Source organism: Canis aureus, chromosome 9, assembly GCF_053574225.1.
Source record: "Canis aureus isolate CA01 chromosome 9, VMU_Caureus_v.1.0, whole genome shotgun sequence".
In the NCBI taxonomy this organism is placed as follows: Eukaryota; Metazoa; Chordata; class Mammalia; order Carnivora; family Canidae; genus Canis; species Canis aureus.
Window position 1 is genome coordinate 55,543,261 of NC_135619.1, and position 19,430 is coordinate 55,562,690.

The window sequence follows — 19,430 nt, forward strand, 5'->3', positions numbered from 1 at the left end:
CTAAAAAGATAATTTAGCTTCTTATAGGAAGGTGGTGCATAAACATCCAATAATGATAATAATATATATTCACATACAGTATGTCATTTATAATTCTATAAAGCACAGAGGGTAATGAAAGGCACTCTAAACTGTAAATCACTCAATCGATTGTAATCATATTGCAGCTCATCTCAAAGAGATAAAGACCTTCCACTCCTCTAAAATCCCTGTCAATACCCCAGCAGGCTGAAGAAGGGGGAAAAGAGGGTCAAAGGAGAAATGGGAGAATGAGTCAAGGACAAAGAGGCACTTTTAATCTTCAGTTCATGGAGTTAATGTGGACTGGATTTGATTCCCACTGATAATTCAGTTTGTTTTATGAGATGCATTGTTTTTCACATGGTACTTTTACAGCCTTGTGGTAAGTCCCTGATGCTCTGTGTCGGCCTAGATGGAAGGGTTTGCCAAATGCCAGTGATTGATACAGTGCTGCATAAGAATACTTGGGGACTTAGGCATATAGGTGGAAAATGGCAATTCAAGCTCAAAGCTAAAGGTTATATCAAAGCATATGATGAAAATAAGTTGATAATGGGCCAGAAAAAATCATATTGTACTTCCAAATAGCAGAAACACTTCAGAATTCCCTTTACTAACCAATATTGCCTTTTATTAAAAAGAGATTTTACTAATCCCCCATCCTCATCAAGGGGGGGGGAGTTTAAATGGAGTAATCTCCTTATGCATTCATTCATTCCACCATTCAACAAACATTAATTCAAAATCTATTTTGCATATGAATCCATGCTAAATGATGGGTAGATGATAGGAAATAAAACAAGGCCTCTGCCTTCAAGGATCTTATAGTGTAGTGAAAGAGAAGTGCATGTACACAAGCAAGATAGTTTTAATACTTAAATTTTATTGTGCAGTTATTAAGTGCCACGCACCATACTAAGTTCTTATATTAAATCTTTAAAATAGCCCTAAGGGGTAGGAACTACTTTTATTGTTATTTTATAAATGGGAACACAGAGGCTTATAAGACTAGCTCTCCCAGGGTCATAAGGTAGCACATGAATACCTGGAACTCAAGCCTATATCTCTTGGAAGGCAAATTTAGTGCTCCTGTGCACTACCTCATATTGTACCTACAGTTCCAGATAGCGTAAGAAGGTGCTATCTTTCAGATAAAATCTGGGTTCAGTGGCACACATAAGGGTCTGATGGAGCCTGAGGGCCAAACAGGAATAGCATGGGGTGGAATTTGGGCTGTGACCTTGGGTTCTCTAGGACAATACTAACAAACTCTGCTTCCCTATCTAGACATACAGAACCATAAACTATGATATGACAACCTGTACCTTTCACACCGAGGGGAAGAAATGAGCAGGCATTGTTCATACCTTATTTCACTTTGTGTAATCTGCCCCATGGTTACAGGAAAAAAGTATTAATCTCTTTCTTTTACAGAAGAATAAACCAGGGCTCAGGGGATTGGAGCACATTTGTTATAGTCACAGAGCCAGAAAGTGTCAACACTGGGATTCTACATAGATTTATTTGTTCCTACACCTCTCTCTCTTTCTGTTACCCCACTTTTCCATCTGTTTCCCAGGAGACTCCAGTTCATATTGTACACAGAGCTCAGAATCATTAGTTGACAGAGGTAAATTCACATGCAAATTTACTATTGTGTCCCACATCCCAGTGCATGCAGTACACACTGTAATCACATTATTAAACATTTACTAGAAATGTGTTTCTGCCCAATGCACAATTGCCAGTCTCAATGTTTAATTAAACTAAATTTGTTTTCATTTTAATCACATTATCGAAATGTGGTTTTTCTCAGAGTTCAATGGTGAAATCTTTATTCCAAATGCCTACAAGTGTGTGAGAGCTATATATCTTGGACAAAGGTATAAGGATATTATAGTGTATCCTTGAATAAATGATTTTAGGGGAATGATATTAGTTAATAAGATGTAACACTGGTACAGTACTTATTCTGTGTCAGGCCCATGGATTATCATATTGAATCCTCACAGCATCCTAGAAAGCAATTCTATTAGTATTCCCATTTTGTAGATGAGGCAACTGAGTCTCAAAGAGTAACATACAAGAGTAAGAATAGGTAATATACTCTCTAGTATCCTACAACTAGCAGGTGATAAAGCCAACTTGAATTTCAATATAGGCATGGAGACCCTGATATCTTCATTTTTATTTTTTTTTAATTTAAGTAATCTCTACACCCAGTGTGGCACTCCAACTCACAACCCCAAGATCAAGAGTTGCATGCCCTTCAGACTGAGCCAGTGAGCCACTCCCTCCTCACCTTAAAATCTTCATTTAGAGAAATTTCTCTAGAAGACCAAATAAAAATTAGAGGCTGCAACTTATGAGGTCTTTTTTTGCAATTATTTAATTCAATTGTTGTCCAAGAACAACCATGGATGATACACAAATGAACAGGCACTGCTGCCTTCTAATAAAACAATTTACATAAAGAAAGAAAGTGTGATGAGCCAGATTTATCCATTGGTGTAGTTAGGGAGCACTCAATCTAGATCATGCACATTTTGAAGCCCACATCTCTGTTTTTACTGATCCATTAGCTTTATTGTTTGGATTGTTCATCTCTGCTAAGAATAAAGGGAGCAAAATAATCTCGAAGTGGATGAGTTAAATCCGAGACAGAGAGAACAGTACTGTTGAGTAGTATAGACCTACTCGTGAGGTTAATTCAGGATAAAGAAATACACAAGTGAGATAGGCAATCCATGTACCTGTACTTGAACAAAAATCCAACCGTATGCTGCTTTCCTACCTGAACACCAAAGACATAGATTCAGTTCTACCTTCGTTTATGTTATTCCATACATTGCTTAGAGCAGGATCTGAAAATGACAAACTGAAAGTCTTAATATTTCTCTAGTTCTTCTATTTCTACTTATAATATAAATGGTGGTAATCCAAATACAATCTTTCTTACTCACCCCTTAGGGAAGTTGCATATCTTTCTTTTGATTTCATGAGATTTTTTATTAGCCACTGACTCAGCTATCCTAGCCTATTCTCCATAGCCCTTCTGCATAAAGGTGCCAACTGACTTCTTAGCATTCATCTTTGCTTCTACCTGTTCACTGATTCACCCATTTTCTGAGTCCCAGAGAACATTCTCTCCATTTCCTCAGGATTGGTTGTCCCTAACTGGCCATTAGGAGCTTCCTACTTGTGCTTCTATTCTGTTTCTGGCCATTGATCTGCCATTCAAGGGTGGACTCTTCTTAGATGTGATTCAGCCTACTTCTTGCTATTGAGTTTTAGAGCTTTTAGAATCTATTTCTATTTATTAAAAAAAAGTACCAGGTTATGAGTATATATATATATATATATATATATATATACATATATATGTATATATATATATACACATATATATATGTGTATATATACATATATATATATGTATATATATATATACACATATATATATGTGTATATATATATATACATATATATGTATATATATATATACACATATATATATGTGTATATATATATGCATTAGCACAAATTTAAAATAAGATTTTAAATAAAAATCAAACTAAAGAAGACCAGACTATTTAATTTACACAAAATAGCCCCTCCCATTTTACTGATCTCAGCAAAATGTAATAAATCAGTAATATGTAAATAAATTATATTCAATACTGAATTGAATGAAATAAAGCTGTCAGCCTAAAGTCAAAGTTTCTCCCACCAGAGTATATGCCACCAGACTTAGCTTTCTAGAACCTATGCAAAGTGGTCACAGTGGGGAAACTACCCTCCCAACTCTTTTTTTTTAGTCAAAGTGGCAATATAGCTGTGTTCAATAAATGTTAAACTGCACAACTGTGCTGAAACTATTGGAGGCTTTTTTTTTAAGATTTTATTTATTTATTCATGAGAGACATACACAGAGAGAGAGAGGCAGAGACATAGGCAGAAGCTGGTTCCATGCAGGAAGGCTGACGTAGGACTCGATTTTGGGTCTCCAGGATCACGCCCTGGACCGAAGGCAGCGCTAAACTGCTGAGCCACCCGGGCTGCCTCTTATTGGAGGCTTCTGATTTCGTTGTATGCATGTATATAACAATAGTATTCACAAAGGTAAAGAGTATTCTTTACAAGTATTAAATACACAAGTTCATTTTAAAAGTGATAGGAAAATAACATTTTTATTATGAATACTTTCTGAAATTTTACTGGCAGAATTTTCTTTGTTGAAAAAATTAAAATATTAATATTAAAAATATTAAGCTATTTTTACATTTCTGAGATGATTCTCTGTAGGTCTAAAAGAGCAAATCTCCCAGTATACTTAGACAAAATGGTAGAAGAGAAAAAAGAACATTCAGGCATCCATGAAAGTTCAAAAAAATATAACTAAATATAAATCTGACATAGATATATATATGTAAAGTAAAAATAAATCTAAAATCTTCTCAGACAGCCAAGGTTTGGAAATACTTAGTACTTCATTTTCAAACCTATATAAAACTGTTGTGAGATGTTGACTGTTTCAAATAAAATAGGAATTTATATAAGTGAAGTACCAACTTAAATAGAACCAAAATGCTTTTAGACTTTCAAAATGAATAGCTGGAATTTTACTGAATTTTCTGTGTGGTGAGGGTGGAGCTGGAGGGGAAAAAAAATGAAGGTAATACATGAAAAAGAAGATATTGCTCCCAGGGGACAATTGAGATACCCTAGAGCAAATAAACCAAGTAAAATCTAATAGTTTTCCTTCATTTTGTGACATTCGTCTACTAAGACCTCAGAGAATTTTGAGTTCCAAGGAGGTCCATAAAGGGAATTTTGAAATACTCTTAATAGATCTGTTCTGGAAATAAGGCAACTGAACTGAGCCAGGTGCTATGTCAACCCAGAGTCCTGACCAACCCTGATCCCAGACCTTTACGGCAATTCTCTAGCCTTATTCCCATCCTCAGTAGTTGTACACAATTCATCCTCAACACTTATTCCAAGCCAGCTTTCCAGTATTCTGATTGAAATGCAGTAGTAGTTGCAGATGTCCCCTAAAAACGCTTAGCCCAAAACATTAATGAACCTTTCAGCCAGTAAACCCAGCTCATTCTGTGGATGCATAATTATATAGCTGCATCATTTTATCAGGTTACAGTTGCTTTAGATTTTCCTGGTCAATTAGAATAATCAATTTAAGTATACTTTGTTCCTCTTGCTTCTGGCTTTGATCCCTTGATTTCCGCCACTCCCCTCACTGCAGTTACTTCGAACAAGCAAACTGTTGACTAGAAAGCTCAAGAGTTTGAGTGTAATTATGTATGTTCAAACCTCACTGCCTTTTTAATGTGTATTAATAGCGAAAATCCCAGTTGTAACAGTCAACCTCTAGGGATGGAAGCAATCCTAGAATCTACATTCCTTTGTGAACAGAAACCACTCAGATTCCTCTGTAAAAGTATTTATTAAGCATCCATCTCTATAAATCCCTGTGCTAGGAAATGAATAATAAATAGGAATTGGGCCATTATTCAATCAGAACATATTTAAATCAAACAGGATAAGGAAGAAGTCTCTTTATTTCTTTAGTACTCACTGTGTCTTGATTCTCCTGAATCACACTCAGAAGTAAATCTTTGAAAGAAAAAATATAAGGTGCATCTTTGGACAGCAGCTTTAATTTGGATAGATGGGAGATTGCAATCCCCGTTCAGAAATTTCAGCACTTGTAAGGTTTCCAATAGGCTTTAAATAAACTACCATCCCTGATAATCAGGAATGAAAACATAAAACCAAGAAAACTACATGTTCTTCTCTTATCTGTTTCATCTCCTATCCTAATTGTGCCTTATACTTACTAATGTTCTAAGTGCTTTGTGACAAAACAGCAATGGGACATCAGTAGACACTGTATGAACTTGAGTAGGCAAATCAAATCATTCGAAGGCCTTTTAATCTCTTGGGTCATTATTGCAAAGATAAAAGTGGGGTTTCTGGAAAAGTGAACTTAGCAATTAGATAGTGATAATACTAGATTATCTGGTACATTTTCTTGGTTCAGAAATTTCTACAGAAAATGGACTACTCTAATTTTACTAGTATAATTTGAAATGTTACAGATGATACAGTTTGCTTTTCTTCTACCAAGAAAATAGATCTGATTTCTTCTCTTTGGCTTGAAAAGTTTTTTGTTCAACTCCATTATCATTAGGGATGTCATTTGAAATTATTCTCAGTCATTCCTTTAAATCCTAGATATTTATTTCTTACAGATATCTAGGAGATATTTCTTAAGGAAAGGTGAAAGCTTCTATGGAGAATATATGAAGGCATTCTTTCCTTTGAGATATTTATAAATTCTTTCTATATCTGTAGGATACATACACACACACACACATATCAATGGGTAAATACTAAAAACGTTGCATTTGCCCCAGCACAAATAAATATATTTAAACATAAAATAGCCTAAAGATCTTTAGACATAGTTCTCAGCTGAGATTTAATATCATGTTATTTAATATTTTATATTAAATAGTTAAAAGAAGGGAGAGTAATTAATATTTTATTAATATATCTTAAATTTGTAGATTTTCAGAAGTAATAAGAACCATGATAATCATTTAAACTTTCAAAGGTAATAACTTGATAATTTATTGGAATCAGAACACCTGCCTCTGCTTGAGGTAGCAGCAGTCATCAATTTCATGACCATTCTTGGTCACTTAAGATGTGTCAGTATTTCATATCATTGTATGTTGGAAATGGGATTGTGGAAGTAGGATGTAAAAGATCTTTTTAAATCTTACTTCTAAGGTGATTATAATTTTATATCAAAACAACAATAACAATAACAAATAACATACCCACAAGAACTGATAGTGGCAAGATAGAGGAGTCCAGGTTTTAGGTAAATATTTTAAATGTCTGGATAATTTTACATAATTATTGACGACTTTCTTAAAAGAGTAAAAAAAAAACATTTTTTTTTAAATGGCTATTCTGGCTATCACATTTACAATATGAACTAATATTTGAGTTATGACTTAAAATATGACATACTTTTAATTATTGACAAGTATGCGTCATTCGAATTGTCTGTCAGTCAAAACATTTAAATGTTAGTTGTCCTTACTCTTAACTCCTTAGGTTTTGATCAGTTTTGATGTTTTTCTCTATAATCCAACTGCCATTCACATGCTAATGTAATATAATTCTGATACCACCTATTAAATCCCAGAAAAATGACTTCTAAACCCACTTCATTGAATTTATAAAGGCTGTTTTTTGCTGATCCATAAGCTTTAAAAGGAGTTGAAGAGGCACTGCCTGCTTTTTAAAAGACAAAATTGCAAGGTGGAAATGTTTTTTTTATCTGTTTTTGGTCTTCAGTGTTTCACTTTGTTTTTATTTTTTTGTATTAGTAGGGAGTGTGGTGCTGCCTATCTTTCTATTCTAAGCCTAAGTAAACCTATTCATTCATATTCAGTGATTATTCGTATCTTGCAAGAACATCAATGGTTTGGTTTGGTTAGAAGGTTGAAGTAAAGGATGGGAATAAACATAATATTAGCTTAGAAAAAAAGAGGCGGTCCTCTTAGATTTCCCCAAGGAATCGTTTAAGGAGTAAAAAAATCCATTGGTGGGTAGGGATTATGGTCCCAGAACATCTTCCCATTAAGTCCAGGCTGCTTTCCTTACAAACCTGCCCTCATTTGAATATTGATGGCAAGAAGTCACACAAGTAGCTGAGTGCCACCTTATTAGCTCTACTCCTTGTTATCTCTGGAGTCAACCCCACCATTGTCCTACCCTTAACTTAGTCCAAGTCCAGAAATGGAGACCAGAGAAGTATCAAGCCTCCTTTGGTTTCCCTGCCCTGTCCCAGCTTCCTCAGCCCTGACCCACCCCCACTCTGAGGGGCTGCATTATTGCATCGCTTTCCTTGGATTTGATAATTCTCTCTTAATAATAAAGAAGAGGGCTAACGATAGGTAACAGGGGCCCATGCCTCCCTGACTCCATTCCAGGACTGTGACGACCACACAAGCTCCTCTGACTCCAAAGATAGCAGCTGAGCTCCCCTTCTTCCTGTTGGTTCTTAGGGAAACCCTTATACAGGAGACTGCTTCCTTTACCCAATCTTAGCTACCCAGTCCTCCCTGGACTTCACAGCTCCTTCAATGTATCACTGAATATATGCTGCATAACAAAATCACTCCAAACCCTTGTTATTTATCAGTTCATGCTTTCTGTGGGTCATATAGATGTTTTATCTGTTCCAGGCCTGCTTGGTTGGAGCTAGGTTGTCTTGATGGCCTCACTTAGAGGTCTGGGGACTCAGCTGAATTGACTAAGTGGCTTGGATGGCTGGGATCTCTCTTCTTGTGAGCTCTCTTCTTGTAATCCTTCACCTTCCAGGAGCCAAGACAAGTTTCAACTTTCTTGATAATGGCAATGAGCACCATGAGAGGGCAAGCACTAAATATGCAAGGGCTGTTCAAACCTCTGCTTCTATCACATTTGCTGATATGCCCTGTGCCAATAAAGCAAGTCTTAGAACCAACCCAGAATCAAGGGTTGGAAAAGTAGACTCAGCCTCTGATGGGAGGAGTGACAGAATATCATTGCAAAAGGGCATGGATATCAGAATGAGGTTGGAGCTGTTTTGCAGAGATCTTTGGCAAAAAGTTTGGGAAAAGTTGTGGCAGTTATAATAATATTTCCCTCTTAAATTTTCTCATCCTCAACCCTAAATTCAGGACTCAGTGTGAAGTTGTAAACTAGTGGCTTTCACTGAGGAATTGCATTCCCCTTTCTTTTCTTTAAAATATGACATTTGGAATTAATCTTGGCTCTAACTGCCATATCATATGGCTGCCTTCTTTTTTCCCTCAGTGTGCCTTTCACTTTGCTTAAATTGAGTTAATTGCTTTTTAAAAAACTAAATGTCCATTTTGTTTTTAATTTTAATTTTGTTTTTATATTTCCTTTGGATATTTTCAAATACTTTATCTGCCTTTGTTTTATTTGTGATATATCAGTGTTATTTATGAAGCAAGTTTTATTTATATAGGTGTGTTCTTTGTTTCATTTTTCTACTTTGCTTTTCTTTCTTTCTCTTTTTTTCTTTAACAAAGACAGTTATGTTATAAAAACAGCCCCCTTGCTGATCTATACTTTTCTCTGGACATTTTCTCTGAGCTCCATACATTGTTTATCATTATCCTTTGTTTGTAGCCAGATTTGAGGCCACGCTGCAATTCTCACAAACAAATCCATTTGAATTAATTTGCCAAGTAGAGTTAACGAGGCATTGTATGAATTTGAGATATACTACAACTACTGCATTCCCTGAGGTCGTTTCTTCCCTGGGAAAATTTTGATTCTTGTACCACATTGCAGTAGTGTATATCTGACCTTTGAATCTTGTGCTAAATGATGCGTGGCTGCCAACTGGTTCATTTTTTGAAAAGCCTTGGAAATGCCATATAATCAAACAAATAGAAGTACAGACAATTCCTTAATTAATATCTTTGATAGGGGAGGGTTATCCTTGAATTCTACACTCTCTGAGGCTTGCCTATGCTAGGACTCTTATTTCTAATGATTTTGTAAGTGAGAAGTTTGAGAAACATTAAGATAGGAAAAATATATTTCTTAGATAATCTTTGAAGTCTATGCAACTTTAAAATTGTAGACTCCTTCTCTCAAAGTATAAAATGTAAATTCCAAAGAACTCCCAGAAACTGTTTTTTAATTATAAAACATAAAAAAAAAAAACATTTGCTTAAGTGGGACCTTACTGGTTTTTTGGACTCCCTTCATCCCCACTCCTTCACCCTCACACATCTTCATCCATCACCAGCATGTTCTCTAGCAAGGAGAATTTCCCTCAGAATGTAAAGGCTGGTACAAACAAAATGACTAGGAAAATCCAGTCCACCTTTTGCTGAGGAAATGGTAACAGAGTTTTTCAGAAGAGTTCAAATCTATGGGTCTTACCTGAATAATTTCCCAAATTCTTAAGAAATTAAACCTAAACCCCTGTTAATGTTTGCTTAGTCAGAATAGAAAACTAGTGTAGGAAAAGTATCCCAAATTTTACAGGATATAAAAGGATGAATCTCTTAAACTTGAGACTGATAACATAAAAATTCTCAAGTGTTATGTTTAACAGAAAAATTGTGATGTGCTTAACCATTTAACAAAGAATCTGATAATGGCTAAGGACTTACATGGGCTCATCAAAACAAATCTTATGGAACTAGACTAATTTTCTTTGGATGACATTAACAAACTAGCAGATGAGAAGTATGTTATAGACACAGTGTGTCTTCATTTCCCTGAAATAGTATAATATAAAAAGAGCTATGACAACATCTTAAGGATGTCTGCCTCTGGTTAAGCTGAAACATTCAGATGAAGTTTTCTAGTTTCCCTGCATCTATTGCTACCTAACAAATTACCCCAAAATTTACTGGCCTAAAACAACAAATACTTCTTGTTGTACAGTTTCTGTAGGTCAAGATTGGATAGCAGCTTATTTGAGTGGATCTGGCTCAAAGTATCTGATGAGTTGACATCAAGATAGCAATTGGGGCTGCAGTCACCTCAAGACTTAAACTAGGCATGGAGATCTGATGGCCTCAGGTCTCCATGTAGGTCTCTGCAAAGGACTTAAGTGTCCTTATGTACTTATGATATCATACTAGCTTTGCTAGGGTGGGTATTGAGAAGGAGAGGGAAAAAGAGGGAGGGAGGGAGCGAGGGAGAAAAAATTAGAGAAGTCACAATGCCTTTTTTGATCTAGTTTCTCAAGCCACACACTGTCACTTCCAACATACCCTATTCTTTAGAATTGAGTCACTAAGTCGAGGCCACATGCAAGGTTAGAGAATCAAGCTCCATCTCTTACAGAAAGGAGTTTCAAAGAATTTGTAGACATTCTAAAGCCACCACATATTCCTATTCTGTACATTTTTCAGGGTCTTGAATAAAGGCAGAGAGATATGCTTATCAAATTTGCAAATGACATAAAGCTAAGAAATGTGTCTCCTGCCAGAGACAAAAGACTTAAAGTTAAGCATTTTCTTATCAGGTTGGAATGCTGCTGTGAAACAAAAAAGAATACATTTGATAGGGTGCAATTAAAGTCCTGCTTTGAAGTTCATAAAATATATTGCATGCATGCAAGATGGCCCAAGCTTTAGGGGAAGCAATTCAGGTAGAAACTGTGTTGGGGTTTTAGTTGGAAATAAGCCTAATATGTGACGGTGCCATGATGTGGTTGTTTAGACAACTGTTGCAAACCAGTATATTAACCAAGTCAAGGGTGAGTAAAACATGATACAGTGATTGTGTCTTTAGATCCCTTGGGGATAATATATTCATTTGTAGGCATGAGATTTAAGGTTGGTCTAGAAGACCTATAATTTATAAATACTAGGATTCCGTAAGATCTCAACAGAAGAATTACTACAACATCAGTTTATTATGACATCAGACATGTTAATTTTGGTGTGACTTTCCTATTCACGAGAATGAAAATGTTATTTGTTGCCTGTTGAAATTATACTTCCAATCTCTTACCTATATTCTGAGCTGTATAGGAACCTCACACATACGTGATCTTTTTTGTACCAAATATTCTAACATTCTGCCTTTAAAAACATTGAATTTGATTCCCTCTGCATGAGAGGAATGTTGCTAGAGAGAAATGAAAGAAACCAACAAGATTAAAGAGACACAGGGAGACACAGAGGGTGGACATGCAGGAATGCATAGATCACAGGAAAGAGTGACCTCAAAATAACACTGTGGCTTTTGCAACAAGGAGGAAATAAGTGATAAGAAGAAAGGCACCTGGGGGAATCTGAAAGAGATCATATGTCAAATGGTTGAAGACCGGACACTAAGGCTTTATGTTAAAAGGAAATTTGAGAAGATTTGACACTAAAAATTGTGTAGTGAAGTAATTCTTATAAGTTTACCTTCATTTGAGCTTAACCCTTTTGAATCAAGTACTATTATCACAATAGCAATAATAGTAATAAGCCATATATATTGAGCACTTAAATTGTGCCAGATACTAAGGACTTATACATTTAGTTCTCAAGAGAACCCTATGTTGCAGTCAATATTATAATCCTCATCCTACATAGGGAGAAATTAAAGTTTAAAGATACACCAAGGCATAGATATTTTAAACGAGTTTACCAGAAAGGAACTAGACAAAATTCAGCCATTGAAATTGACTAGTCTAGCTTTAGTGTACATTTTGAAATAATTATGGAAGCCAATCAAATTTTATAGTCTATTTATATTTTAATTCATAACAGGTCATTTTTGAAAGTGGCTCTTAAAGAACAGATGCTACATAGACCTACTGTACTGAGGAAGATTCCATTAGAAATTACTTTAAAATATTCTCTTAAAATATGGAAACAAATAAAGATATTGAAGTCCCCCAGATCCTGTTTTATTAATATTTCTGGGATTGAAAATATCCTTGATATCCTTGATGGATGAGGAGAAATGAAGAGAAATTCCAGGGGAAATGAGCTTTAGGAAGAGAGTTGAGAATGGCCTCAACATACAGGAAAAGGAGAGGGACTGGTGATAAATATTCTAATTGTTGCATCAGGACAAATGGCCTTTGGATAATTACATTTCAACAGAAATGACACTTTCAATTAGGTCTGGGAATGAAAAAGAAGTTCAACGTTAGCATATTTGCACAAAAAGTCACCTCAGCTAGGAGCAAAGGTCAAAGAATAGAGAGATGGTCTCTTGGATACCTGGGCATAAAACACCAGGGATACATCTCTAACATGGTCCTCATTTTCCAACATGTGTTAGGGAAGGATCCTGAGGATTAAGATAAATCCCAGAACTTCCCCATTCCCGACTTCTTCCAATTCCTCATAAAATAAGTCCTTGCCTGGATTACTGCATTTAATTTGTATAAAACCTTGCATTAAAAGTATTATTATCTTCATTTTTTTTAGACAAGTGAAGAAACTCTGAGACTCATCTAGATTAATCCAGTTGTTCAAGTTCACAGAAGTGGTAAATGTCTGAGATAGGATTTCATCCAAAGTCTGACCACAACCATTGTTCTTTTTACTCATGTTTGAGCCATCTTTGTTTCAACAGCTTAACTCCTGTAGCCTAGAAACTGTGGATCGATACAATGACTTTGATATAAGAAGGAAATTATATGCCTTTCCACATATGTTTTTCATTTCTGAATGTATCTATGAGACAGTGTGCTTCACTGGCCAAATCAGGTATGCCTGAGTGACCCACACTATGCTCCAGGAGCAAACATCTCATCACTTGGGAAAGGTGGTTTCCTGGGCTCACAGAACCATCGAAGTGAGTCTGAAGAAGCTTGCTTACTTAATAATGCCCTTGTGCTCTGGGTCTATTAATTCACTTCCCCCAACTGATCAGTTTTCTGCTCTAAGATATTAATTTCTTTACCTTGTCACATGAAAGGATCAAGGCTCATAACATGAATAGTTATTTTTTCTTCAACCCCAAAGGTGTATTTGAGGATTAATGAGATGATGCTTATAATTGCACTTTGAGCTCTTTGGCTGAACGGCCTTTATATATACCAGGTGCTCATATTTTGTTGAGGTCTATCCATCACTTACAAGTGGCCAAACATTCTAGATGTCCTTTGGGTAACACAACGGCCCCTCTCTGACTCTGGGAGAGTTTGTCTGGGTCAACATCAGGAACAAGACCAGAGCCAAGCTTAGAGAATTTCACCAGTTCCTTTTCTTTAGTGTCTTACATTTGCTTTGAAACTCACAAAGTGTTCTTTGGGGAGAGAGACATTGTAAGAACCTCTGAAATGCCCTATTGCTTGAGCCTACCCACATCGATTTTCTTTTGCCTCTGGCTCTAATACATAGTATTCATTCTTTGACTGTTCATTAGACCCATAGTCTCATTTTTTAATGTCAACAAAGCAATAAAGAAAACTTTTTTTCTTTTATTCTAGGACTCAAAACAAAATGTAAAAAGTACCTCTGGCATTAATTTTGCACAGATGAATGTTGTTACCGTATTCCTATTAGCATGTCCATGTGCTTGACAACATTTCAGATGGTATTTATAGGCTACCTGCAAGAAAGCATGTTCTGCCAGCCTGATGCAAATTGCCAGAACCTTTAAGACACTCTTCCTCAACTTAGTAGCAGTATATCATCATTACCTGTGGCTAGACCAAGAAATCGCATCTGTCAATGCCTGGATTGCTCTTTTACTTTCAGTGGTTTTAGAAACCCACTTTGTTTTGGAAATGGGGTTAGCTAAGTATATTTTAGAAGACTCAGAAATATAAAAAGCAACAGCTAGGAGATTTCAGAGATATTTAGGATGTTTCATTTTCTATAGCTCGTTGATCTTTGGAAGATAACCTTTGTGGGTCCAAATGGAATATGGCCATGTTTTGAATGGAGGCCTGGTAAAGTTCTGAGACCATGGAAGTACACCCTGAAATCATTGTGGTTCCTTTAGATCATGAGGAAGGAACAGAATCGTATTAATAATAATTCTTAAACGTGAATGTTTTTCATGTCCCAGGTTTTGTTTATTCTCTACTTATTATACTACACCAAGTCCTATGGTGAATTGAGAAATGGGGAAACTGAGGCTAAGTCACTTGCCTGAGGTCACACAGCTATTAAATGCTAATGCTAGAACTTGAAGCCAAATTTGTCTCCAAAGCCCATGATCCTAACTCCTGTGCTGTATTAATTATGGCTTAAAGAAAATAAGGGTAATAGCTAATGAATAGGATCTGTGTTTGGACCACTAGAGTATAATAATAGAGGTGTCATAAAAGTCATTTTCTGTGCTACATGAAAATTCTCTATATTGTTCCATTCTCTAATTTAAAGAATATTTATTCCTTTGGGACTGGCAACAAATTTCAAGTTTACTCCTTTGGAACTGCAAAGAGAGACCGATGTTTTGGGAAACTGTTGAAGGGTCAATTTGCTTTCTTTGTCTTCCTAACTCTGTTCTCTCTCTCTCTTTTTTTTTTTTTTTTTATCCTAAATGGATTCACTCAAATGTAGAAAACATGAGGTGTTTCCAAATAGAGGTTGGAGCTCTGTGTGAACCAGTTGGGCCTTAAAAATTTCACCTCAGAGTATTCTTCTCTTCACAATATTATAATTCAACAGTGCATATTAGATGTGTCTCCAAGGAGTTGAAATACTTGATAATAGAACCAATGATACAAATGCAAATGAATGTAGGAGGCCAATGGCCTTAAAAAAAATCTCAATTTCTGATAAAAAAATGGATGGGGATACACATGCACACACACACATTTTTAATTTTAAACAGAACGAAATGTGACTAATTTTCTTTCTAAAACTCAGTTCTATGTAGGTGAGTGTCAGACCCATATAAGTAATTTAAGAACTGTCTATTTGAAGATCTCATGGTGCAATTTATAGATTTCTCAGTGTGTTTGAGAAATGTGGTCATTACATTTTCTTGGTCTAATTAGTAACACACATATGCCTCTTTTTAGTGACATTATGACATTACTATTCATAAGGCCATTCTTTCTTGAGGACGTCTTCACTTCTGTTGAAGAACTGATTTCACACTTTGTTTAAACTTTCATACTGGTTGCTATATGAAATGTACAACTGAATGTCATTAAGGATTTAATATGAATGTATGTGAATTTTACAAGGTTTGCTCAGCTTTCAGGTAGTCCCTGTGTATGAATTCTTATGTTTAGAAGGTTGTTTACTATTCAGTCAGTCTAGCAAATGGGGCCTGGGGCAAATGAACTCATTCTCATGCACATGTTTCTTAAAAAAGTTCTTACTAATGTTTGAGATAAATTAAAATAAAAACCAACAAGAACATGAAAAGAGACTAAGAACAATGTTAATGTGGCAATTTAAACCAATTTGGTTTTCCAAATGACCATCCATCTTTCACAACTTTTAACAGTATGCAAGATCACTATCATTAGTGCCAGATGCTATGAATCTGATGTGGAAAACTTAAAACTTTTTTCTAAATGTCTTTAAAGCTGAGATGGAGAAGAATGACTCTCTCTCTTTCACTTTCCGATGGGTCTAAGGTTGAATCATGGCTATGCTGTTCTCCCAACATATTACTTATTGATTATCCAACATACTTTACTCTTTTTCTAGCCTGTACCATGCCTCAAAATGATTTTTCTATGGGGATTTAGATTTGAAAGAGTGTGTATGGAGAGGGGATGCTTAGGAGGACAAAGAGCCCCCCTATGTATTTTGGAGGAAGTAAATCATTGTACCTTCTTATTTAGTTATTTCAGTGCATATAAAACTCTGGAAGTTGGAAATTTTAGATACTTTTGATTTTTCCTGCATGTTTCCAAGAATATTTACCTTTACATTTGCTCTTGACTTCACTAATCTATTCCACAGTGAGTGGAGTGCAGGGTATCACTATATTTAATGTTGTAGCCAACAACAGTAACAGAAAACCCAAAGTAATAGAATATATTTAAGGTGAATCTGGCACAACCCATTTGCCATTTTTCAGTATAATACTTTAGTGTAACTAAAACTTGAGAGGGGTCAAAACTTATGAAGATGGATGATATCCTTTGTCTTACCTGTCTTCTTTAGGGTAGGATTAAGAGGAAGAGATATAGGTTCTTTTCAGTGCATGCTCCTTTTCTCTGAAGACAAGTGAAAATTTACCCAACTTAATTTTGGATTATTAGAATTCTTAATACCCAGATCTACCAGGGAGGATTATTATAATAATCTCTAATTGGTAACTATATTAACAGATAAATTAACATCTTTTGCCATGGACTTATTGTACAACCAAGAAGTTGCCTTTCTGCTTTTTTCTCCTTGCCTACATCTTCTCCCTCCACCTTTTTTTTTTTTTTTTTGTCTATGAGAAATAATACTCCATTTATTGGATCTATCCTTTTATATGTTAATATGTTTTATCCCAGCCACATAAGATCCCATTATGTAGGCTAGAAACAGACCCAGTGTTGTCTCTTTCATGAGCTTTGTTTTTGTTGTTACTGTTTTTGTTATTTTTTTATTCCTTGGGAATGAGAATGTGTCAGCTTCTTAAAATCATTTGTTCATAGCAGAAATGAATGGGGAATCTTGGAAACATCTCCCAGCATGGCCACTCTTTTCCATGTTACACCTCATGGAAAGCAGGTACCAGTTTAGTCACACGTGGAATCTTTTCTGTGAATAATAACCCCTATAGGAAGGTGGCCTTAAGATTGAAATGCCGTGATCACCTTCTACTCACTTGGCCTGATGCTCTATTTAATCCTCACATTCTTTCTGGCTTTTAGACTTCTTTGAAAATGATTTCCAAGATACCTGTTTTGAGATTTTCATTTCATTTTTTAATGTTGGTAATTTGGAATGAGATTCCCTGAGTCCCAACATAGGTCCATAAGCTAAAAGTCATGAATTAGAATTTGCTAGTTTTTGCTTGATCACTATGAGGTTGGTTGATGAGGTAGAGCAGTTCCCAAAGTATGGCTTCATTATTTTGTGCTTCGAAGCATATTCATTAGGGGTATATCTCCACAATACCACTCTCCAAGTCTGTCCTAATTAGACAAACCATTCAGGGATAGTAACAACAGTTACAAAAGGAATAAGGGGGCATAGTAGCAGTTAAAAGATTTATGTTTGAGGCTTAAAACTAATTAGATATTTCATGCTTAGAGGAAGTATCCCAAATAGGCTTTTTGAATAGATACATGTTCAGAAAGGACCTCTCTTTTTTTTTTTTTTTTTTTTAAATTTTTTTTTTAATTTTTATTTATTTATGATAGTCACAGAGAGAGAGAGAGAGGCAGAGACATAGGCAGAGGGAGAAGCAGGCTCCATGCACCGGGAGCCTGATGTGGGATTCGATCCTGGGTCTCCAGGATCGCGCCCTGGGCCAAAGGCAGGCGCCAAACCGCTGCGCCACCCAGGGATCCCCAGAAAGGACCTCTCATAGAAAGGTAAGAGAGAGAGAGAGACTAGATAACCATATACAGCTTGCATCTATTAGTAATAAAATATAGATGCTTAAAAGTCTGCTAATACTCCATCACTATATTTATAGCCACTTTGGTTTACAAATATTTACTTTGGGTTTTCTTCTTTTAAAATATAGTACAAAAAATTAAAATATGGTACAAGTCTTAAATAGATATAAAGAACCATCTATAATACTCCATCTATTTAACATAGGATGCCAGGGTCTCCTTTATGGAATAAGAAGTCTCCCTTGGCCATCAAGGCTTAATTATCTTTTTCCCTTCACCAGAAGATAAAGCAGTTATAAACACTTGAGTGGAGAATAAGGAAGTACATGACCCCATACTCCTGATATGGTATAGTACTGTAAGAGTAGATCTTGCATGACTGAGACCCTGAGAGTCCCCCACCATGGACTAGTCAATGAACTACTCACAAACCAAGAAATTCCTTGTGCCTCCATTGGCCCAATATGATGAAGAAGAGTAATGGTAAACCCATTTCGATAAATTGCCAAACATCTCACTGATTCCTATCTCATGCCACATTTCCAAAATGTGATGGAGCACTGCATAGCTAAGACTAGCCTGACCTCAAACATGTCAACCAAGGGCAGAGTGACTTCGACTCCACCTCTACTAAAGATAAATTGATATCTATTTCTAAAAACTTCATAAACAAACCAAAAACCTAGGATGTTTTTTAATGACGTATTGACTTTTCAGATTGTTTTTTAAGCTGTTTTTTAAACTTTAAAGGCAACACTGATAATGAACGCTTCCAAATGGTAAAACAGAAAATCCCCTTCAAATATAACCGGCCCGTAGAGGAGTGGCTGCAGGAAAAAGGTAACCGTCGTTAAAACTTTCATTTTAAAATCATTTGATTCTAAACCCTCATTTTTAAAGCCTGCAAATAAATGTTCCTTAAATGATAATCGCCTGCTGCATAAATGACTGTTTTAATTTTCATTATAATTTGTGTCAGCTTCCACCTGCCATATGTTGATAAATCATGCTATAATACATTGCCATTAAAATACAGTTAAAGGGACTAACATCTAGCTTGCTATCAGCGTGACAACCACAAACAAGAAATTCCAGGAACCTCTAAAAAAGAAATGTATTATGGCAATTTAACCACTGCATGACATTATTTGTTAATTTGTTTTAAATTACCTCTTATACCAAAGCTTTCTAAAGAAATTTCAAAAGTACTCTTTAAACTTACATCTTGAGGCTGTTTTGGCTTTACTCTCTAGCGTGGATAACAAAAAAAAAAAAAAAAAAAAAAAATCATCATCAGATCGACTCTTGTAACTTAAACTGCTTAAGACAAATGTTATAAGGGGAGCAG

General features: G+C 35.6%; 1 protein-coding gene across 25 annotated transcripts in view; it reads left to right on the plus strand.

Annotated features, from left to right (window-relative positions):
• NRXN3 (neurexin 3) overlaps nt 1–19,430 on the plus strand; it is a 1,534,711-nt gene that overhangs the window by 1,364,428 nt on the left and 150,853 nt on the right. For 16 of the 25 annotated variants that reach the window (XM_077910198.1, XM_077910203.1, XM_077910191.1 and 13 more), the window contains one exon: nt 18,833–18,922. The exons of the other annotated variants lie outside the window; for them this stretch is intronic. In XM_077910198.1, the coding sequence (XP_077766324.1) occupies nt 18,833–18,922 (90 nt within the window). The remainder of the gene's footprint in view (nt 1–18,832; nt 18,923–19,430) is intronic. 25 annotated transcript variants of the gene reach the window in all.